At 33.8% G+C, this 24,953-nt stretch overlaps 2 protein-coding genes across 5 annotated transcripts in view; one reads left to right on the forward strand and one right to left on the reverse strand.

Moving 5' to 3' along the window:
- Positions 1 to 873: 873 nt before the first annotated feature.
- LOC6642146 (protein obstructor-E) lies at positions 874 to 7,157 on the forward strand. 3 transcript variants are annotated; one of them, XM_002065350.4, is made up of 2 exons: positions 874 to 971; positions 6,334 to 7,157. In XM_002065350.4, the coding sequence occupies exons 1-2, from the start codon at positions 917 to 919 to the stop codon at positions 7,023 to 7,025; spliced, it is 747 nt and encodes a 248-aa protein (XP_002065386.2). In that variant the 5' UTR covers positions 874 to 916; the 3' UTR covers positions 7,026 to 7,157. The 3 variants fall into 3 exon arrangements, 2 of the variants coding, with proteins under 2 accessions (XP_002065386.2, XP_023031506.1); XM_023175738.2 differs by lacking the exon at positions 6,334 to 7,157 and adding an exon at positions 5,423 to 6,251 and having other exon boundaries at positions 891 to 971; XR_006954147.1 differs by lacking the exons at positions 874 to 971; positions 6,334 to 7,157 and adding exons at positions 5,214 to 5,356; positions 5,423 to 5,485.
- A 7,900-nt stretch (positions 7,158 to 15,057) lies between these two features.
- LOC6642147 (neuroguidin) overlaps positions 15,058 to 24,953 on the reverse strand; it is a 58,806-nt gene continuing 48,910 nt past the window's right edge. For both annotated transcript variants that reach the window (XM_002065351.4, XM_023176041.1), the window contains exons 2-4: positions 16,169 to 16,863; positions 15,917 to 16,104; positions 15,058 to 15,390 (exon numbers count right to left, since the gene is read on the reverse strand). In XM_002065351.4, coding sequence (XP_002065387.2) covers positions 15,251 to 15,390; positions 15,917 to 16,104; positions 16,169 to 16,863 — 1,023 coding nt within the window. In that variant the 3' untranslated portion in view covers positions 15,058 to 15,250. The remainder of the gene's footprint in view (positions 15,391 to 15,916; positions 16,105 to 16,168; positions 16,864 to 24,953) is intronic.

Raw genomic sequence — 24,953 nt, forward strand, 5'->3', positions numbered from 1 at the left:
TAAAGACATCACATTTCGGCATTTAGTTAACATAAATTAAATACAAATTTAAGTTTATATACCCAGTAAATAAGTTTCAGAAAGGTATACCATACCAACTAGAACCAAAATTCTAAAAAGATTGAATGTAAAATTCTTACTTCAATACCTATTTAAGATTATAGTTTAATTATTGGTTTTGAGTTACATTTTTAGTTTAATCTTATGTGAACTATAATAACTTATTATTCAAACAATATTGCTTTGGGCGACTTTTTCTTAATGAGAAAGAGATTTCGAGAAGTACTAGCGGGTTAACTATTTCCATGAAAAAATACTTTTAATTTCTTTTCTTCCCCAGTTTAAAAGAATTAAAAAATATGAAATCTAAAATATGCTAATTTCTAATATAAGACACTAAAACAACTTACCAAAAAAAGGAATTAAAATTAAATTAGAATTAAATTGAAGTCAATTTCTTTAATGAATAAAAATACTTTCTATAATGCAGAGTACACTAAGATCGACTCTTTTTATAAACTAGTAAAACTGTTTTGAATATTTCTTAATACAAAAACAGTTGCTAGCTGAAAAAAAAAGAAACAAAAACCAGAACTGAGTCATCTTCCATTCAGATTTATGTCAGAAGTTAAGAGATGTGTTGGCTGTTTGGCTGCTATTTATTAACATGTTTGTATCTCTGTCGGATTGCAAGCAACAAAAGTGTCATGTATGTATATGGCAGAAGATAAGCAAACGCGATGCCGCTGGAAGCATCGGCTCAAGCTTTGAGCTTCGGGCCTTTGGCTTTGTCTGAGATTGAGGCTTTTTGCCATTTTATATGCCAGTTAAGATCTGCGTTGCGTTTCTAGCGCAAAACAGTCGAAATTGTCAGCTCGTTGGTAGCACATCGCGTTCGCTCTCTTAAACAGTTATAATGGCTAAGTTATTAATCAGTGCTTTAGTGTGTTTGGCCATGTTTGGCTCAATGGGTTAGTAGTTGATCAATACAAAATGAATTTATATAATATTTGTTCAAACGAAAAAACGAAAGACTCAAGCAACAAACTTGTGCGTAGTAAAGTCGGTTATGGTTAAATATTAAGTCATATCACTAATTCATGCATGAACATTTTAAGAAGTTATAAAGGATTCTATTTCACAAATGGAAAATTTCTTATCAAATGTCAAAATGACAAGAATTTCGTTATAATTCAATTAATTTCAGACAGTTAAACAGGTTCATCTGCTTTTATAAGCTGATGAAATCATTTAGATGGTTTTTCAAATTTAACACCCAACTGGTTATTTCTTCTAGAAATCAGTGAGAAATTCTACTAGATGCAACAACAATTTATATTCTGGTTTCAAATTATCGTATTATCATCTTAAATGTCAATAAATTCTGCTAAAACTTATCTACAGATGAATGCAAAACTTTCCTTTAAGCAAAATTAAGCAAAGTTAGTCGAAGGTTTTTAAAATATCTGCGTAGATGCCAAAAATGAGTGCAAACCTGTTGAATATTGGTTATATTTTGTCCGATATATTATCCTAAATGAACTATTTAATATATATAACTACAAAACTTGTTTAAAGTACTTCGAATAATAAGTCAAATAGTTTTTTTTAAATGACAAAAATTATTAGAAATCTAGTGAAACTTGTGCGATTTATTAACCTAATTACTACTGCAAAATTTGTCTAACTTACTTAAGATAGTAAGTGGAATTGGTCCCTTTGAAAAGTGAATTTGCACTATTAATATTATAAGTCTTCATCAAGTTGGTAAACAAAAGTGTTTCTTAAACAAAGGTTTAATGTTTTGGCGATAGACCATTATCATTTTTTTATCTAATTTCTCAATATTAACCGAGTAGTTAAAGACTGCACAATATTTTCAGTTTAAAGACTGAAAACAATTATGGAATTCTGCACATTGTTTATTTTCTGTTGTACATATATCTTTATATATTATAGATCTTATATGTATAATCAGACCACTAATCTAATGGATTAAAATCTTTCTTTAAAAGCCAAATTTGGTTGAGGACTTTATTAAAAAGGAGTTCGAATTCTGTAAACCCTAATAAAATTCATGGAGACAGTGAATTTTAAATCGAAATATTTGTATTAACAAACTGAAGCCTATATGCCAAGCAAGGTTTACTTAGTTTATTTGCAAACCAAATTGTTTAAACGTTCTAATTGCACACAATTTAAGCGCCACAAACAATAGAAAACAAAATTTGCATAATGACTTGAATCACCTCACGTAGACGATCAAGATTCCCGCAAAAGTGCCAAAACTTGAGAAACCTCACAATATCACGACAAAATATTTCTCACAGCTATTTTGCATAAGCTTCAATTACACACACACATATACACACATACAGAAACATACTCACATATCTATATAGATGCGATAATTCAGATCGAGCAGCATCATCATGCAATTAAGCAACTGTCATGGGATTACGATACAAAAACAGAAAACTTCAACCACAGGGTCGAACTAACTTTGGCCATGAAGACATGTTAATACCCTAACTAAGTCGCCAAAAGCTATGATGTATTATAAAGTCAAGAGATTTAATTAAAAGTTTTTGAAGAAGACATCAAGAATAGCAAGTTTGGCTACAATATCGTTGAAAAAGTTTAAAAAAAATTTTTTTTCCTTCAAGATATTTTTTTAGGCATTTGATTTTTAAATAAAGTTAAACAATTTCAACTTATTTAGAGCCAAGATATTGAAAAATATATATCACAAACTAAAGACTAAAATGAATCTGCTTTAATGTAAGGGTGCCAAACAAAATAAGTGCTTCAAATTGAATAATTTCCCAACAATACCAGGAAATCGCATGAATTGTCCCAAAATATGCAAGTAATTAGCGCAGAAATTCAAATAAAAAATTTCCGCAATAATTAAATGAACAACAATAAACGAAAAATGTTGAAGAAAAACAGAAAAGATGAAACGGAAAAATCATCCCGCAAGTTGCATTCAAAAAAAATTTCTTCAATAATTTTCAAGGTCGCTGGACCCAGCGATTGAAAGAAATTAATTCACACACGACTCAGAGATAAATGTTTTTGTTGTTTTTTGTTTAACCAAAAATCAATATTGCATAATCTTTTCGGTGTTTTCGATTTCGTTGTTGTTGACGTAGCTGATATTTGGTCCATTGTTTGTTTTTGCCTTCACTGTCGATTCAAACGAGTTTGGCGGCTTGGACATTGCCGATATGTGGAGCTTCTGCTTGGTGTATGGCCAATGCGTGCCCACAGTGGATCGGAGGTGGCTCAGTATCAGCAGCAACGACAGCTGGTTATGCTGACCTTTAAAAAGCCTTTGCATCTTTTTTACGTTTCATGGTTTTCGTATATCGTTTCCAATTTTAGGCAGATGACGATGGCGGCGGTGGGGGGAAAGCTGATTAAATTCAGTTTAACATGCGCTCATTTATAGAGCTTCATTTTGAAGGGAGATTTGTTCATTTAACGTGTGAATGGAGTGTGGGAAAATGTCAAAACGCGTTACATTGAGAGTAAAAGAAGCCAATTCAGAAGTAACCAAAAAATTGAGGTCCTTTTATTAGAAGACTTTTTAATCGAAAGCAATTAAAGACTAAGTGATCATTAACAACAACATATAGTGTAAAAGAATGGAATCTTTTTGAAACTAGTTATTATAGAAATTAATAAATATGTATATATCAAATTTCACTTAAATGAGTTTAACTGTGGTACAGTAAATCACTTAGGTGTTCCTTTTGCATAATTTGCTTTATTTGATTTAAAAATATAAGACATTGCATATGTGTGAAGTGTTTGCTAGTTGAAACTAATTACATAAACCAGTTTAATTATTGCACATATGGTAATTAGTATGAAGAGACAAATATTTCGACATTTGGGCAAATAGATTGTTAGTTCACAATCAATTATTTGTTTGTGCACTTAAAAAAATGGTAAAGGGATAATTGGCAAAAGGTTTGTGTCTTGGGAGAAAATGTGGTGGATATAAATATTAGGACTTAGAACTAGGAAATATAAGTCTTACCTTTTATTATGGCAATCTATTTGAAAGCAAATAAAAATAGTCTTCTACTCCAATGTTTTTTATAAGTTAGTTAGTGCCAATACGAGCTAAGAGTTAAGGGGTAAGATTAGACAAGAAAGAAATCTTTCCTTTAAACACGAAAATACTTTGCTATTCTTGGGACATCTTTTGTATAAATCTTTTGTATAATCTTGTATAATCTTTTGTATAATTTTTCAAATATGCCATAACAAAAATATACAATTTGGAAGTCATAAATGAAAAGAAAAACTTTTCTAAATAAAAAACGCGACCAAGAACTACACGTTCTAATTACATACTAATAGAAGTTCTCCGGTATATATGATGATAAAAATTCTAATCTATTCAACATAAATCATTTTGAACTACAAACATATATTACATAATTTACAAACAAAATATGCTTTGACTGTAAGACAAAAAGACATTTGAAATTCCTACATGAAGTCAAGAGAACAAGGTGTGTCCATACCTCATTACATATTTGACAACTAATTTTCTGGTTTTTGGTCGCAAATATTTTGTCATGCCAAGACAAAAACAGAGAACATGAAGTTTTGTTTGTTAATATTTGCATGTTCTGAAGCAGAAAATTTTGTTTTGCATAGCGGTCAGTTAAGGGTCTTACCAACTGTTTGGAATGTTAACAAACTTGCAAATATTTAGCAAGTTTCTGAGGTTCTGTTTAAGTGTCAATAAGAGTATTCTTCTTGAAATGTTTCTTTACAACTAAAAACATGTGTATAATTTGAATTTAGAAATAGTTTTTAAATTAGAAATCTTTTGAGAGAAGCTGCAGGAACTGAGAAACAAACGATTGGAAAGTATTGCGAGTATGTATTGAAAACCAAAACTAGAGATCTACTCTAAGTCTACCAGAAGTTTATATTAAATCGTAGACGAAATCAAGTCTATACGTAATGAATATATTTGCTTATCGAAGATTGATTTAAGGAACAATTACTTATCTGATATGTATTCAAATTTTCTTTTATTTGATCAAATAGAACAAATAAATTGTAATGCATATAAAATATCATAATTATCAATTAAAGAACTATAAAATAAGATTCATCTACATGCTTAACATACACATAAACATTAAATTTCATTAGACCAATATTTTGAATAACATTATAAGCAAGCGAAAAAAAAACTTCATAAAGTTAGTTTTATTTCGTTAAATAAGTTAAAATACATCCGTTTTAAAAGTGTAAATAAATATGTATGTAAAAGAAAGAACAATATTTGAATTAGAGGCAACATCTTCATCATAAATCATTAGAGGTAAGCTTTCGATATGCCTACCATCTATATAGAATTCTATTAACCGATGATTGTTGTCTTTTACAGCTGCCGCTGCCGCCGGAGGATGCCGTGAGGCAAATGGCACTGCCCCAGTGTCCGGATCCTGTGATGCGTACATTGAATGCAAAAATGGAGTGGCTGAAGAGAAATTATGCCCCGATGGTCTGCTCTATAACGAAAAATCCACTGGCTATCCATGTGGCTATCCCATCGATGTGGAATGCCAACAGCCACAGGCTCGTCTCCAGGCGGCTCAACCCACCGACGATTGCCCCCATCAGTTTGGTTACTATCGCATGGGCGATGCCAGCCATTGCGGACAGTTTATGAATTGTGCTGCTGGACGTGGATTTGTTTTCGATTGCCCAGAGGGTTTGGCCTGGAATCCAGCTACCTATAAATGCGATTGGCCCGATCAGGTCGAGGATTGTGATGCTGAGACGTTCTTGGGCTTCAGATGTCCAGCTCTAGGTCCCAAATCTGAATTGTTGGGGGAACAGGAACAAGATTACACTTTCCATCCATCGCAGGAGGATTGCCAAGTGTACTTCATTTGCATTGAGGGACGTCCACGTCGCATTAAGTGCCCAGAGGATCAGGCCTTCAATCAGGAGCTAAGCCAATGTGACGATATCGATAATGTGCCCAATTGCAGTTCAGCTATCAGAGAGAAGGGAGCCGAAATCAAAGCAGCGCGTCAACATGCCAAGAAAGCACGCAACTAAAAAATAAAAAGGATGAAAAGAAACTGTGGAATTTGCTAATCTAGAATCTAATTTTTAAGTGCGAAGCCGTGCGAAATCTGCAAAAAGCTCGAGTTTTCTAGTCTGTAGTTAAAGACCTTGACAAATAAATTGTGTTTGCATATGTTAAATAAGTCTCTTTCCTTTAATTGATTTTATTTTTGTAAAGTTTCCTTTGGCTAAATATTGTTTTCTCTATTTCTTTCGTTGCAGTTCTGGCCTCGCCGGAGTGTCCCACAAAGAATGGTCGCTTTGCTTCTGGCGATCAATGTGATGCCTACACAGAGTGTCAAGATGATGTCCCAGTTGAAAAACTCTGTCCCGATGGTCTGCTGTTCCATCAGCGCACCAAGTCGACAGGTGAATGCACCTATGCCCCGTTTTCCACCTGCAAGGAACGCACACGCCTCCAGCCCGCCAATGGCACTGATGAGTGTCCCAGGCAGTTTGGCTTCTATCCCAATGGCGATCAAACCAAATGCGGTGTCTATCGCAATTGTGCTCATGGTGTGGCCAGTCTAACCAAGTGTCCCGAGGGATTGGCCTTCAATGAGGAGTCATATCAATGCGATTGGCCCGATCTAGTGGCCAATTGCAATGCTGAGGCTTATTTGGGTTTCACCTGCCCCGAATCGGAACTGGTCGATGGTGTTGCTCCCGAGGTGGATGTCACTCCAGAGGGAGAGCTGCGTTACTATCGTCATCCGACCACTTGCAAGAAATACTTTGTTTGCGTCAATGGACACCCTCGGCTCTACAATTGTGGCAAATATCTGGCCTTCAATGACAAGACAAAACTTTGCGATTTCTACAACAAAGTCCCAGAATGTTTTGCCCTTCTTAAGGATAAGCAGAGATTGAAGGCTCAACGTCAATTGCCCGAACAGGCGCAGCCTTTGGCCTAAGTGGTAAAGAGGACAATATGAGAGAGGCTCCAACTTGGAAGAAAATTCTTTGCAATTTTTGTAAATAGATTTCTATTAATATTCATATGTAAAATTATTGAATAAATGATGCTACTTTTATACATATTAAAATGCGCTCTTTGCTCCTCTGGACACACCCGGAAAGGCCATTAGTTCGAATAATGTTTAACCTTTTTCGACTGTTTATACTAGTGAGTTTTCAAAGTGATCAAAAAGTGGTCAAAGTGCCAAATGACTTGATTCAAAGTCACTGAAATTACTGAGCCGGAAATGGAATTGTTTTCCCGCAAATGTTTTTCACATCCGTCCATGGATTTAAATTTTGTAGAAGTGTATAATTCTTTAAAATTTTCATTTGATTATAGAAAGTTTCTTAAGAAATTGAAAACTTCTACAACTTTGCAGTACTAAAGATTTATTTACTAACACTTATTAAAATACTAATTCTAAAATATTAATATATTTCCAACACTGTAAACAATTTCGATTATTTTTCAATACTGAATATCATTTTCCAACACTGATGGATTTTGTAACTTTTCAACACATGTGACAATTATCGAAAAAAAAATCCAATCAAGTTAGCTGCGACTAAAAATTTTAATTGAATTTTTTAAGGCCCTAGGGCTCGAGCTCTAGAGAGTTCAGTATCACAATCAACATCATGTAGTTAACATCAGCATCTCGTCTACTTCCAGTCCTGGTCGAACAAAATTTTCTAGTGTAAAAATAAAAATTTTCGGTGAAACAAAAAACAAAAAAATTAAATAAAAATCCTTAAACTTATGTCCTGGAGCCACAAGTAAGTATGATGGACTACTCGAGACTCGGTCGATGTCGGCGAACAAAAGGTAAATATTCCCACGGATTATGCAGTTCAAGGATTATTTCTATATAATCCTTGTGAATTCCCAGTAACGGATCTGGCGTGCAAGGATATGGCGGAGTCCTTTGTCTCTATTGCTGAACGTTTCTTTGTTTTATGGCTGACACCAAAGTCTAATGCGAGTAAGTTTAAATTGTCATGTCATGACGTCTTGACGTGAGCTGTCATAAAATTTTCGTTCTCCATTTTGGATTGACCAGGGGCTACTTCAATACTCTATAAAAGGCTGCCTGGGCAGTTTTTGGATATCAAGGATCCCAATGGACCAATGGTATTGTTAATCCATGCAGAGAGCTTAGAAGTCCTTTGTCAACAAATGCATTCATCTACGGGACACAAAATGGTACACGTAAAGTCTTGATATTTGTTACCAACTCGTGACACTCGACACAATGCGAAAATTTTCAACAATGATTCAACCTACACATGGCAAACATCGCCATCAATACACTCTTCTGGATGTGGATCAGATTTCACAATAATAATAACAACCCAGCTCATTTCTCATATTAATATTTATCCTACTACACATGGCTAGCATCGCCATAAAAAAAAAACACCTGGATTCGGAACTGCTATGGACACCACCCGTTCGGACAAAGCGGCCGGGATTAGTTTAGTCGATTTGCGTATATCCTTTTTGTAATTCAAAATTCAATGTAACTTGGATCGGTCCCCCACCCGATTTTACGAGCATTGAAACACACACACACACTTTACACTGCCTATACCAATGTACATACAAACATATGTTGTAAATGTATTGAAACTGTACTGTCAATTTTTTTGTTTTTTAATTCAATTCGGGAATATGTATGGTTAGGGGAACCTGGGGAAATGCTGATTCATTGTGTGGAATGTTCTAGCAAATCCTCCTTAGCCAGCCCTATTTGAGACAGCCGACTAAGGAGTACGACAATCTGGGAATCCTCTTAAGCGAGCCCTATTTGTGATGGCAGACTCTGGAGTAGGATAACCCGGCAAGCCGAAAAGGCGACTACACATCAGAGAAGACCGCAAAAGATTTGAACTGAAGGAACAACGCAAGACAATAACAATGCAATTTAGTTCTAGTACATTCCTACCAATTAAAGTAACATTAAATATATTCATTTTACAATGATTTTAATTTATATCGGAACATTAATGCTCCAGATGTTTCCATCCGTTTGTTAGGGGGAGCCTGGCAAATGCTGATTCATTGTTTAGCCCTTCGTGGAATGGTCTGGCAATCCTCTTTAGAAAGCCCTATTTGGGACAGCCGACTCGGGAGTAAGACAATTTGGCAAGCCGTGAGGACGTAGCGATTACACAGCAGAGAAGACGCTAAAGAAAAACGCAAGACGATGACAATACAATTGAGATCTGGTACATTTTTATCCATTTAAAATTAAAGTAACATTAAATATATTCATTTTACAATTCAATTAATATCGGAAAATTAATTCTCTAGATGTTTCCATCCCTTTGTTAGGGGAAATCTGGCAAATGCTGATTCATTTTGTGGAATGGTCCGGCAATCCTCTTTAGCCAGCCCTATTTGGGACAGCCGACTAGGAGTACGACAATCTGGCAGTCCTCTTTGAGACAGCCGACTATGGAGTACGACAATCTGGCAATCCTCTTTAGCCAGCCCTATTTGAGACAGCCGACTCGGGAGAAGGACAATCTGGCAAGCCGAGAAGACGTAGCGACTACACAGCAGAGAAGAAGAGAAAGACGCTAAAGATTTGAACTGATGAAAATACGTAAGACGATAACAATACAAATCAAATCATAAAATTTAAAAAGGTTGGACTACTAAATCAGAAAAAAGTCTGAATTTTTTGAAAAAAACTGGATTTAAATGAAACAAGTCTGTAAAAAAACGAAAACTGTATTAATTTTTTATAAAGTTTTAACATTTGTCATAGTATGACAATTTTTTCCCTTTCCAAAGCAGTACGGAATTATAGAAGTTATTATTAATTACAAAATGTGAACCTAAAATAGAAAAACTTACCTCAAAAAATAGACTACTCACAATCAGAGGTTTTCCAAACAAAATAAGCACATAAAATAGTCAAAATGCATCTTGGGGACTTGTCCAGACCCAAGAGTGCAAAGTAAGTTGTATAAGTTTTGAATCATGATTGTCGCACCGCTGCAGGAAGTTTTTTAAATGTTAATATTTTTGAATCGATGGAGAATTAAATTTAAGGAAACTCCCTGAAAGTTATTCTTTTAAAGTAGTTCAGATTTACTAAAGTAACTTACTTGCTGATATCTTGCTGATCTCTTTCTAAAGAAAACTTTGAAAAAAATTGTAAAACTTTTTGAAAGATGATCTGAACAACTGCCAAAAATATGGTAAAAGGCTTCGAAGTCCTCAAGTTTGTTTATAGAAAGTTATCAAAAATATATTAGGCCAAAAAAATCGAGATAAATTTATACTGCATAAATATTTTGAGTTTTGTTAGTTTCGAAATTTTATTTTATTATCAGTTTGTGTCTGTGTTTGTGTGTGTGTGTTTGTGGAATTTGTTTTATGTTAATTAGTTTATAATGGTTGCTTAATCATTATATTTGGTAGATTAATTCAAACTTATATATCAATTTTACATGTGACTACCAACCATCTTCATCTTCATTATCATTATCATTAATTTTCCACACAATTGCAATATGTACTCAGTATTTTGTTTTTGTTTTTTGTATTAAACATTAGATTTTACGTCCTTTCTTCTGCCTTCTTCCTTTTCTATACAACATCATTTTCTTGCTTTGCTTTTGAACTTAAAGAATATTTCTTTCGAGAACTTATGCCAAATGAATTATTTTTCGGTTTTAAAATGGTTTTGGTTTTTTTTTTGTCTTTCTTTTATTTTTAGTTTTCGAAAATAATTGTAAGCTCGAATTTGTTTTGGTTAAAAACATGTCTCAGCTATCACTAATTAACCAATGGATTTAGTATTTATTTTTCTTTTTGTGTTTTAGAATTCCTTAAAGTTGCTTAATAACTAAACACGATCCAAATCTAACGATCTCATCCAATCCAAATACAATCCGATTCAAGGTATCTTCTTTTGGCTATAAAAATTAAATTAATTTGCTTGTTTTTGCTTCGATTTTCTTTCTTTTTGTTTTAACTTTTTGCACTATTTTTTTCTTGTGTGTGTGTTTTTTTTGTTTGTTTGTTTATCTGTGTGTACGTATTTCTTTAAAATATTACAACAAATAATTTGGTATTTTAGTTGAGTTTTTGTTTTTGCATTTATTTTATTTTACTTTTATTATGTTTTATGTTTTATTTTATTTATTTAAATTTTTGTTTCTTTGTTTATTTGTTTTATTTGTGGTGCTTGGCTAAGGCGACTTTTGTTTGGTTGTTTTTTCATCTTTTTCACTTTGTTGTTTGTTGTTTTTGTGCTTTACATTCATTTATCTGCTTCGTTCTCTGTCTTTCTTTTCGTTTTGCAATATCTTCGTTTCACAATTTGTTCGTTTTTTTCTTGTTTTGTTCTTCTCGTCATTTGTTACACAAAAATTGAATAAATCTTATTTTTCTCTTTTGGGGGGGCGGGGCGTTAAAAATGAAAATCGCAAAAATCTTTCAACAGAATTCTGAATTTGAAAATAGAAAATTGCTCAAAAATGAAGTAAAACAAAGAAAACCAAAAATGAAAATAGATTGTTTTTCTTTTCATTTTCTTTTTGTTCATTTTTAGTTAATCATTTATTAATTTGTGCTAGAAATTCGGCTATTAAAATTATTTAAGTTCCATTCCATACGCTTGAGAAAAGTTTTTTTTTTGGTATTTCCATCTTTTTTTTAGAAGTTTTCGTTTCTTTCCATTTTAGTTTCGTTTTTTTTTTTGTTTTTGGTTTTTTTTGGTTTTTGTTTTATTTTAACATATTCAGTCTTTCAGCTTTCAACATAAATAAATTAATTAAATTAATTTATTTAATTGCTTTAAACACAAAAATTGGAAAACAATGAAAAACGATTCACTTCTTGTTTGTGTTCAAGTTGCTGCCTGTAAATAATTTCGAGTTCTATTGCATTTATGTGGTAATTTCCATTTGTCTGCCTTATACGTTTGCATTTCCATTAAGATTTATAGCCAAAAAGTTTCATTTGTTTCAAACGCGTTCCATATTCGAGCGCTTTTGAAATTGGGAAATTTTGAAAAAAATTTTATTCATCCGTTTAGTCAAAGTTGTTGGTTGTAAAAGCCAAAAGTTTGCTTTGCTTTCATTTAAAAGTTAATTAACTTATTTCTAGTTTTGGTGTAGTTTCTGGTTGTGTTTATACCCTTGCTAAATTATCTTTGCACCACTGTGCACTGTTTCTTACTGAAAAAGTAAGTGAAATAAGGACTTATTGCCTAATATTCATTAATGTACAGGAATTTGCTATATATTAATGATACATTTTTAATTATTGCTTTACATTTTTAAACCTTGATCTCAGTTTATTTCCTCACGCTCCTTTTTCTGTGGTAGATTTTGCTAGAAAACGTTACCAAGTTGTAGATAAGCAACAAAATGAAGAGATCTCAAAGACATCACAATCTTTATACCCTATGCAGGCTTCATTACTATTTTTCTATCAGTTTGGGAATATGAGAATTGAAATCTTTCAATTATAGATCGTATTTTGAGTTACTTGTGAACAAAAATAAATCTAGTGCCAGCATCTCGTTGATCTAAATATGGCTTAATCTTTCTATTAATCAGACACAGAACGGACAAACAGAACTCAGAAATACTTTCAACTCTGTAAGGTTTAAGATTTTTATGATTTAATGACTCCGAATGATTTATAGAAAGAGTTCTATAAAGGGAAGGTTCCCTCGTTTAACATTAAAATCCCAGGTGTTTTTTAGGAGACTCGTTATTAAGGTAATTCGCATTGAACCAGTCATGGGCTTCATTTTAAGTAAAGGTTTGCTTTTCAAGACATCCATAAAGTTAAGAAAACTTTTTCTTGCTTGAATTTTACTGTTTTTACAACAAAGCTGAATATTTCAAGCTGCTAAGGCTATTAATTCTACTATAAATCCAACAAGTCATCGATTGTTTCATCGTTGAAGCATTCACCAAGAACTAAATATAGTATCATTGAGTTCAATTGTGGCTATTCTATATTAAGGAGTGGGGAATACAAGATGTTCTACAATAGACCAAACCATTTGAAAACTTATTCCAACCAGAATTAATATATGTAATCAATCGTGTAGGATTAAGGTTTATATCATGATAAAAGAAATAAGTCAGTAAATTCATAAAAGACCAAAAAGACATTTCATATTATTCAAAAATCTTACTCAATCTCATTGGTTTGACCAAGGTTGTATCTTAAGTAAGAATCTTGTGAAGTAGCAATCAAGAATTTCTAAAATTTGGAAAATCCTTTCTCAAGGACAGACACTTTCTTTCAATTTCTTTCTTTCTTCAATTATTCTTTACTTCTTTCCTGTCGCCTCAAAGCTGGCTTTAAGTAATATTCACCTCTATTTTCTATCTTCAAATTGGATCAAAATTGTTACACTTCCATTTATAAAGATTCAAAATCTATAGTAAATGATAAGCTTGTAAGTTAACCAAATCGATGAGAATGGCTAAACAAAGTCCTAAAAGGAGTCGTGGGAGTTTTAATGACATATGGATAACTCTTGCTAGTCTAATTCAGATGTAATCGAAAACAGATAGTTAATACTTCTTATAATTAGGGCAAATTATTTGATTTAACAGACTATTGACAAATTTGCAAGGGAATAAAAAGCATCGACATGGCCGAAGCTACCCAGAGTCAAGTTGTGACTCTGGCATTTGTTTGTAGTGTTTTGTTTTCTTTTTTTTTGGTTTTTCTTGATTTATCATGTACATTTAAAAGTAATAATTATAAATGTTGGTAGTACATATATATATATATTTTTTTCCTTCCTTTTTCATGCGCTTTTTGTTCTCTTTTTTCTTTTGTTTTGTCTCATAAACTGCTTTTGTAATTTAAAAACTTTTCAAGTGGACGTACGTACCATATTCCGTCTGTTTTCGTTTTTTTTTTGTTTTCTTGGATTATTCAAAATTGTTTCTTAAATTTAATGTCTTATATATATTAATAAATATATAAAATTTTGTGTCTAAATTCAGTTGTTTTTAGGAGTTTTTCCAAAAATAATTGTACGGCCAGAACCGAGAAACAAAGAAATCTCTAACCATATCAAATATTCTCTTCATTTTTCTTCTTTCTTTTTTTTTTGTGTTTGGCATCTTTTGTCTTTTGTTTCCATTTGCTGTAGTAAGTGGGTGGGGCTTAAGATTATCGCTCAATATGCATAAATATGTCTCTTTCTTGATCTTGGTATTTCTTTATTTATTTTAGTTTTTGTTTCTAAATTCAAATATTCAATTTTTCTCTTATGGCATAAACCGGTCTTTTGTATTTTGTAAGGCAACTGCTTTATTTTCTTTTTTGGTTTGTCACTGAATTTGTAAAATTTTTTTGTATCCTTTTGGTAGTTGTTTTTGGTTTTTGTGTTGTATTTTGTATTGGTTTTTATTTTTTGTGTTATTTTCACAATTTTGTTCTCTCTTGTTATTTATTAACTATTTCAACATAAAGTTTGGTTTTTGTTTAACAAAAAAAACTGATAAAATATATATTCAAAAGCAGCCGAAATGGTTTTTTTTCTTTGCCCAAAGTTTTTTTTTTTAATTTGATTCCAGTTTAGTTTTTTTTTCCTTTTTTTGTTTGACTCCTAAAAACAACGAAATATTTGAGTTTTTTGTTTTATTCGTTTTTCGTTAATTTTGCTGTGCCTTAAATGTTAATTTTGTTTAATTGGAAATTTTGTTTTGTTTTTTGTTGTTTAGTTAATATATTCTAGACATTTTTGTTGTAATTTTGAATTTGGTATTTAATTTGAAAACTTCTTAATTTAAAATATATTTGCAATTTTGTAGCCCAAACTGTGTATGCAGTTTACAATGCGCATCAATTTGTTTTGCTTTTTCATTTTTGTAATTTTTATTAAATATTTTAAATATTTATTACTGAATAAAATAAAATCGATCCATTTGTTTAGGGGCTGAAAATTAATATTTGAATAAATTAAACAAGAAAAAAAACACACAGTTGAATTTTTGGAAAGAAAATGTAAAGAGAAAACTTTAATTGAGATAAAGACAAGGAAAAAAAACTTAATAGTTTAAACAATTCATAAAATTTAAATGTGTTAAAATATCAAAAACTTTTGTATAACTGAGAAATGATTAAAGCAAATAAATCAATAGAAACTTATAGATACATAATTTATTTGGTACTTTGGCCCCTTTAATGGAATTTTCGCTTTTTACCGCCACGTTTCTTGCCCTTGCCACCACGAGATTTGGCCAATTTACGCTTTTTGCTGCCATCACCGCGTAGAGCCGATTCTCGGCTGATTTCACCGAGAATTTCATCACCCAATGTGCCTGAAATTGGAAAGAATATATTAAAGAGTGTTCTTTTTTTCAGTATATTGGCAACACAAAAAGTAATCGAAGTAGCTAAGCCAAGAAGCCATATAATTATGAGCAAATGATCGTCTAGGACGTAAAAGTGAATTCAGAAAAGGTCCTTATACACAGTTTGTATAAGTTTTCGAATCGTGTATTCTATTCTTATGCTACAATAGGCTTGTATGCAAAATATCACGTATACGCCATGTGTTTAATCTATTGATTAAGTAAACATTGATTGGCAACCACTTTGACTTTGATAATAGTCAATAAAGAAATGATATTTGGAAAATATACTGCATTATCCAATTAAAAATTTTGTATAAGCTTTATAAGACTCGAATTATATAAGCATAACGTGTTTGAGATCTTTTCTTCTACCAAGATCCCTTACAAATGTTCAGTTCTGTCTATATTGCAACTTTTAAATGTTTTCTAGTCAATTCAAAGACTTCGTTGCCCAAAAACGATGGCTTTTTGTTGTTGAAGTTAACCTTACCCAAAGTGGTTAGCTTGCGTTGACGATGTTTGTCTGCCTTTGTCACTGGCAGACGCATTAAATAGGTCTCCTCGTACTCTTGTCTCTCCTTTTGAGTTTGAGACAAAATTTGTTGGGCACGTGAGCCGGAAGATATCTCAATTGGGGCGTCCAGACATTCCTCCTTCAGGTCCTGCATCATGGAGGCGCTGTAATATGAAAATCAATTTGAATGAAAAGGATACAAGTTATGAAAGACAATGCTAATCTCACGTGATAGCTCTCTTTTTGGCACGTTCTAATGCCTTCTTTTCCTTATCGCCATCCCGTTCGTCGCCATCATAGAAAACTGGCTTAATACGTGGCGGCACATAGACACCTGTTTTGCCAGCTGTTGCCGCTTTGCGTGGCTTCTTTGCTGCTGCTCCTCCGGCTTCATCATCCTCCTCCTCACTGTCACTGCCATCCTCCTCATCGTCTTCATCATCTTCGTCGTCGTCCTGGCCATCAGCTGAATCATCACCATGTTTGGCTCCTGCTGCACTCATCATCTCATCTGGATTTGGTTTATAGAGTGTGGGATCTGTACTGCTCGACACTCCAGTGGTCGCTGTTTTGACCAACTTATCGATCTGATACCGCAACTTGTGATCTATGGGTCGTATCTTTTCCAGCACAGTGCGTATCTCAATTAGACGCTCAATTGAAGGATCCCCCTCGATTGTCTCGCCGGAGCATTTGCGTAATACGACATAAGTGAGATTAATCAAATAATCGAGCAGCATATGATATTTGACTTCCAGAAAACTCAGTCCATACTCGGTGGTCAGTTCACCGCTTTTGACACGTTGCAGCATTCCCTCAACCAGATCTGTGACCTGTTTGACATTGCTGTTCATTTCACCCAAGAGTTGAATGGCCTGTGGAATGTCCTGTTGTCCTTGGACTTCACAATCGTAATCAAGTGCCTGTAAAATAATAATGATTAAAAATTAGTCATTTGTTTGCAAATCTTTATCTTTTTGTTATACTATTATAATATAATAATAATAATTATAATTCAAAGAAATTAAAGTTCCATAAATCTTTGTTTTAAATCCAAAGTATGTATGTATTTATGTGTTTCAAAATGTATTTCAAAACTTATTCGAAAAAACTAACCCATTTCTATGCTCAAAAGTATTATATAAGAACTTGGATTTTAGCTCGTTTATTTATAATCAACTTAATATTTAACTTAACAGCTCTTCTAGATGCTTTTTCACGCTTTAGCTGTCACATTTCAAACCCTCGAGTGTTGCCATCACGTACGATTTCAATTATTGGCATGACAGGGTTGCCACTGTAAATTCGCATTTTAAAAACATTTAACTTTGAGAATTTCAATAAATTTGTTTCAGAAACCAATTAGAATCAATTTATTTGAAATTTTTAATCATGATTTATATTTCTTGCTGCGATTAAACATAATAAGTCGTCGGTTTGCAATTTTCGGCTTGTTAGGCAATTTATAATGCATGTTTTGTTCTGACTGTACCATCATTTTATATTTCTAAATACGCCTCGTTCATATTTTGACCACATTTTGTTGCCACCAAATGCAATTAAAATAATTTGCCAATAATAATATGCAAATTTAACCAGAAATGCCATAAAAACGGGCAACAAACATAAACAAACTCGCACGCCCACATACATAAAAACCAACACTCTAAAGAATTTGTTATCAAAATAATTATTTGGTAAATTGCTAAATACAAAAATAATAAATACGCACATACATATTGATGTTTGTGGGTTTTTGTGTGTGTGTGTGTGTGTGTGTGTGCAGGCGACAATGGCCAAAGTGCCAAAGAGCCTTTATATATTACAATTTTGCAATTAATCTGAAAAATATACAAATTATATATACATACATCATATGCATATTCTCATTTTCATCCCCATCTCTCCATCTGAACGACCCCATTCCACCTCATACGACCTCCATACTGCTTTATTAATATTAATTGAAAATAAATGCAGCATAAGCCAGGGCGGTCAAAGAGCAAACCAGCATCATCATCAGCATCAGCAAGCCCCCAAGCAGTGGTGGGAGAAGATGGGGGCGGAGCGGGCAGATGGCCCAAAAAATTTGTTGTAAAATGCAAATAATTAAATGGCAACCAATAAAATATGCAAATGAATTGTGTGCGGTGGCAAACACATGAGCTTTAGGTTGCAAGGGATGTCTGTTACACCTTCACAATGTAAGCCCAAAAGGGGCGTAGGCGTGGCCAAAGATGAGACGATATTTGTGTACTTATCTGTAATCAATTTTAATTTCCCTCCATGCACAAGTCAAGTGTCTAAAAGAGCTTATTTGTCTATTACATTACAGAGATCAACAAAAAAGGAAGCCACAACTAACTGTAACACTCAAAGGCAAAACAACACTAAATAAAACACTAGTTCTTGAAAACATTAATTAGTAATTAATAGATCCTGTTTTAACTTTTAATTATATATTTTTTTAATTCTATATCTATTCATACACAATCATATGCGGAACAAAAGCTATGAACAGGGGCACCTTGTCCACGTAAAGTATGCTATAAAAAATCCAAATAAATGATTTTTAAAATATATTTAGAAATTTCGGGAATGTCCTGTGAATTAAAGACAACTTGCGGTTTGAAAAGTTATAAATTTGATAAACATTGAATAACTTTTTAGCTTATTGCATACTTTGAGGATTTTTGACAGCCCTCAAGAACTCGATTTGCGGTGATTTAATTAGGTTGGAACCAATTTTTTGATTTTCAAAATTCCTAAAAATTTTTAATTGTATCATAATCAAATGGTAAATAAACTGAATTGGCGAAAATCAATAGCTTTCTGATTAATTCCTTTTGATATATTTCCCAAAGTGAGAGCCAAAAGGCTAACAAAAGATTTTTTTAGGGCTCCTGCTATTAGTGCTTTTAGTGTTTAGTGCTTTGTTGTTCATAAAGGATGCGAATATACATGGATCAAAGAGATTTTCAAAACTGCTAAAATGGTCTTTTGTCTTGATATGGTCCTATATCATTAGATTAGCTCTTAAATTGCTTCCAAAATTGAGTTAAAATTCTAAAGTATTGGGACGCATCGTGGCATTTTAGACAAAATTGCCTATGCATTAGAAGTCTATGCAATATATAAACGCAATTACGCCTCTAACACGCACTTGACTCGCGCCGAACAACAACAACAACAATTCGGCGATTATGTATTGTCCTGAGTGCATAAGAGAGTGCTGGTGAAATCGGCGGGAGAGGGAGCGAGGGTCAGTCAGGCCTTTGGTGCGCAATGTGCAGAGTCAAAAAACGCGTTAAATAAAACGTGGACATATTTTACCAGCAGCCAATTGCAAAAACTGTAAAACAACAACCACATATGTAAAAGAAGGATTGTGGGGCGGGCAAATGGGTGGTTTGGCTTGCAGTTTCTAGCAAAGAGTAAAACGTCGAGCAATGTATATGTATACATATACATATATATATAAATGTGTGTATAGGGGCAACAAGGATAACAACTACAACAACAATAACATCAACACATAGACCATGCCAAAAGCAATTACAACAAAATGGCAAACTCGCTAACCTTATAGAGTGCTCCCTCCACACCACCACACCCTTTCATAGCCGACCCGCCCCGCCAACCCCGCTTAAAAATCATACACCAACACAATGTGCCAAATGATTTTAAATTCGATAGGAGGAGGAATAAATGGATAGGAGTGAAATTTGAGGGGGCCTTTTTGTGTAATTTTCAAATGCAGCCAATTCAAAAAGGGCCATGTTGTCGCTAGTTTGCATTAACCGTTATTTATCATTGGCCATTCGCCTGTAAGTAGGCAACGAAAATGCAATAATGCTGGGGCAGAGAGCAAAATGTATATACATATTTGCATCTGACATTCCATATACACAAATAAATATATATAGTAGATATATACATATATATATACCCATCCCTTTCAGATGGACTCTCGAACGTGAATAAACAAGGTTTTTGTTTTATCACATTCATTTTGGGAGCTCCCTGACCCCCCTTGCCATGCTGCTTCTCTTTTTATTTTTTTTTTGGCTGTTTTTGATTTTCCGTTTTTGCGCACTCGTGAATAAAATATAAAATGCAATTTCTGTTTGTTTGCCACGACAGGTTATGACTGGGCCCCCAACCACCGCCCTCTCTCATCTCATCAGACTGAATTTAATGACAACATTTGATGGCGGCTGACCACATTCACATTCCATCTTCTCCTCTACCCCTTCTCTTGTGTCTCTTGTGGGCTAAAATTTGTCCCGACTGCAATTATAATGGCGAACATTTTGGTTTGCCAATTTATTTAAAATTTTTTTATTTATAATATTTTTATTTTATTTCCCTGTGTGTGTGCGACAGGCTCAACGATAATTGCATAATATGCATTGCATATTTATAGGCGGTTGCAAATTGCATATTTTGTGTATAATATATTGCTCAACAAAAGGTCCCCATAAAACAGATGGCCAACAGATCGTCAGACATGTAGAAATTTGCAAAATGTTGCTTTTTACTAATTTATTTCTACTTTATACGATGGAATCAGATGAGACTAAATGGTATAAAAGTGTCGATTAAATGTAAGTTTTTGGAACTAGCCCGTAATGATGATTAAGGGTTAGACAACTTATTTTGATGACCTGTATGAATCGTATATATGTTGGTATTAAATAATGGAGATAAATCTTGAGAAAACCAGTTGGTGTAACATTTCAAAAATTTAATTTATCCCATTCCTGGGGTTACCGAGTCTTTTGTAAACTGTTGGCTAGAAAATGTATGAAAGCGGGACCTTTAGGTACCTCTAGATTGTTCAAATAATAAACTTATATTGAGTATTTATTCAAACTTAAGGGTTTCATGTTTCAATTGTTCCCCTTAGCCGCACTTTCCCGCCGAAGCTCCTGACAATTACGCATTTGGATGACCAAGATGCATGCAGAAGTTGGATAATATTTTATAGTCTGACATTAAGGAAACCAAATTTTTCACAAACGCCACTACTTGCTCCTCAGCAAAACCAAACAGTTCCAGATACTCTTTAGCTGATATAAAATAAGATTAATTTGCCAAATCGAAGGACTCGTTGCTATAGTTTCTAATGATTTAATGCATTCCCAAATATTTTTTGTCTTAAATTTAGCATGAATATAATAAATAAATAAATAAACGATTGTCAGATTCACAGAAAATATAATAAAAATATATTTGTGGCTATTTTCTTTATTGTTTCGATATGAAAATTTATTTCTTTTCCCTGGACAACACATAAATTGAAATTCTTATATTTTTTCTTCTAATTGAAAGTGAGAATAGTCATATCCTTATGATTTATTGGTTTATCCTTGCTCATTATTCATACTACTGAAGTTTAGTGACTATTTCTTCCTAACTTATTAACAGGTCTTAATGGTCCATTTGGTTGAAGATCTACCACAGTACATGGGATACCTGAAGATTTGCATCTCCAGCTGCAAACTAGACGAACCGACTGGCTACTGTGAGTAATGAATCGAATGATGGATTGAAAACAAATATCCATGGCCATGATGGATACCACATGTCGACATTGATGTCTCTCTGGCTCTTTGCCCCTCTCTGGACTGTCGCTAATTGGGAGCTGTTGGTAATCTCGTCCATGAACAGGTGACTGCAGTAAGACTCAAAAATGCATTGCCAAATCCTTGGTCCTCAATCAGTGGTAAACACTTTACGTTTGCGTTGCAATCCCCGCAATACACGGGGCCAATCGCAGAACGTGGATTGTGATATGTGAATCCAAGGGGGAGAACTTATTTCAATTATAAAACTACAAATTGAGCATCATCGTTGTTGGGCTGACGCGACCACCGAACGCCAAACCGTCGCCCCTTTGTCACTCTTAAACCACGGCAACGGCTGTTCAAAGTTAGACATAGTGATATAGTAGTCGGGGTTGATTTTGAAGGGGGAGGCTGGGTAACGCATACGCGACGCCCATTAGAAATCGATTGACATAACTCAAAAATTGTGCAAATTAACGTAAAACCAGCGGAGCCAACGACAATATGGGACGGGGTGGGTCAGCTTGACTCTGTAAGCAAAGGCCAAGGGTTCTGGTATGCGGGACGTAGTTGTGTTACTGGTTGTGAGTTGGAAATATGACCGGGGCTGAAAGAGTTGGCCTAAAATCTGGGAGTGGCGGGGATACTGCATACATAACTATGCGAATGTGTGTGAGGACAACGACAATGTTTGGCGGCCGCGTCGTTGCCCGCCGCCGCCAGATGAAATACGCGCAAAGGCTTGCAGCAAAACCGCAGTCATCCCACTTACCCAGTCCAAACCATTCATCCAACCCATCCTCCCTCTACACATTTTCACCGCCAATAACCCCAAAATGGGACTTGAAATTTATGCAGCGTTGTCGTTGTCATTGCCCCTTGTTGTTGCTCATGTTGTTTTTGTTGTTGCACTTGTTACAGTTGTGTTGTAGTTGCTTTGCCAATAACCGAAATATTGATTAGATATAGGTGGTGGACCGAAGCACAAGCAGGCGTATATTCCCGGGAGTGAGGGACAGGACCAACTTGCTAATAAAATGAAGCCACAGCGAGAATTAACGATTCCACATGCGTGTTCCGCATAATGATTTCTAGGCAATTTCGAGCAAAATTTTGTAACATAACTATTTAGTGATCATATATAGGAAGCACTAACGTATACAATTAGTTTTACCCAATACTCAAGTGAAAAAGTTCCCAATTCTATCACAGAGTAAAGGGTTTAGAAAACTACTCGAACTTTATCTTAAACTGTACTAGGCTTGGCAAAGCCCATGGACCTCTTGATGGCAATCTGATATGGGCATTAGTAATATCGAATTCTAGAATCATTCATACATATATCTCTCTAGTTAGATATTTGTAACTAAATATAAAGAAAGAAACTATTTACATCAAACATACTTGTTAGTTTTTAACTAATGATACACATACATCACCAAAACATAGAACAAATGGACAAAAGCAAAACGAACCTACATCTGCCACTCATTATTTTACATTTTTTGAAGTACATGTTCCATATTATCCGTTTTATCATGGTAATATTACTAACACAACGCGAGTTGTTGTCACATACTTCTATTTAATACAAACCACTGCATTATCTGCTGACTTTGAACGTGTTTAAATTGTAAAGATGTTTCCAAGGTTTGGTAATTAATTTTAAAGAATATTAGCGTTGGTTTAGCGATCTATAGAGCGCTATTAGACCATATTTTGTCTTAAGAATATTTAAACCTTTCTGGACGAGTATTGCATATAGGCCAAATTTTGTGAACACTTTGTTTGGGCTTTTTTGTAATTCGGTCCTACAAATGTTAATCATTTACAATAAACTATTCAAAAACGAGATATATATTTGTAAAAAACCTGGAGAAGTAAATATTTTTGAAACAGTTATGCCCTGAATATCTACTATATATTGAACCAACTTTAAAAAAACATTGAAAATTTTGTTATTCATCTCCAATATTTGAAATCTTTCAAAACCTTTACGTAATTTACGCTACTATTCTATCGTATCGAATCGTTTGATTCGATTGAACTGGTATCCATGTGTTGGCATTTGATTTCCCTATCCAAAAAGTCTGCACTAAGCTGTCTAAAATTGTTGACATTCGCCACTAGTTATGTCGTATTATTTGTTATGTTCCAAACTACTACCCCTGCCACCCCCCTCCACCAACTGTCACCTCTGTCATAGAGTGTGTGGTGTGGTTATTTTTTCGGTACAATGCAAAACGGAAATGAAACTTTTGCGGTAAAGCAAAATGCAAATGAACAAATATTTCTATATAACATAGGTAAATATAGAAACCTAGGTGCATACACGATGACATTTGCATTAGGTATATAATGCACTTATGTGCTACAGATATACATATACGGCGCATATATATGGCGGACATATAATTGCATATTTCATGCAGAACGAATAGCCAACGCATTTTGCCGCTTCAATTGGCATTTTGGCAATTTTCGAACTTTTCAACCAAACCAAAAGGAAAGAAGAAAAAAAAAACCAAATAAAACAACAAACGCGTTGCAGCATATCGAGGTGGTCATTATTTATTTAAATAATTGACTAGGCAACTCAACAATGAAAAAAAATGAAAATTCTATAAAATATGGCGAAACTCAAGCGGAAAGCAAAAAATAATAATTGCCAATTCGCAATGGCTGACAAAGGCGGCAGCACGGGAAAGACAGGAATGGAAAGAGGAAAGAGAAGGCTACTAATTTTAATAAATGAATAGGGGTACGCCATGCGGGTAAATCGGTAGATGGCTAAAAATTTATGGCCATTATCAATTATCGAGGTAATGGAAATTTCGGTTGGGTGCTCATGGCAACAGAATTAATTGAAAATTTTCAAAATAGAGTGGGGGCAGAAATCGCATGTCATTTAGCGGGTGGAAAGGAAAGGTGAATGGTGTCCCAGAACTTTAATATTAATGGAAAAACATTTTAAAATAATAATACTGTAAATATAAGCCATACATTGAATTTGTCAATAATAAGAACCAAAGATCCCAACATTTTTCCAGTCAGCTAAAGAGAATTTTCAAAACCATCGTTCGAGTGTGATTCATTTAACATGGTCTGATGTTGGCTCAAACGTAAAGGAAAAAGCTAAAATTATTCAGGCAACAGCATAGGGAAATTGCTTTCCTTTTTTTTCTTCTCATTTGTTGATACACATTGCCCATACGCCGCGTGGTCGGCTATGATTTTTTTTGCCACTTCTCTCTTTCTTCCTAAGCAAACGCATGTGTCAAAGCAAGCCACATACAACGCACACACACACACACACGCACAAACGAGTTAAAAAGTAGGCGTGAACGAACAATGTTGCCTTTTTTTTTGAAAAAGCAATTTTCATTAACAAACACGCATCAAAAAGAAAAAAAATGTGCGTATATATATACAAACGAAATTTA

This window comes from Drosophila willistoni, assembly GCF_018902025.1.
Source record: "Drosophila willistoni isolate 14030-0811.24 chromosome 2R unlocalized genomic scaffold, UCI_dwil_1.1 Seg167, whole genome shotgun sequence".
In the NCBI taxonomy this organism is placed as follows: domain Eukaryota; kingdom Metazoa; phylum Arthropoda; class Insecta; order Diptera; family Drosophilidae; genus Drosophila; species Drosophila willistoni.

Bases quoted from the DNA above. Each gene is read 5' to 3' on its own strand.
- LOC6642146 (XM_002065350.4), top strand. From the start codon at position 917: ATGGCTAAGTTATTAATCAGTGCTTTAGTGTGTTTGGCCATGTTTGGC. The intron at 972-6,333 runs GTTAGTAGTTGA...CTTTCGTTGCAG, and splicing joins GGCCATGTTTGGCTCAATGG to TTCTGGCCTCGCCGGAGTGT.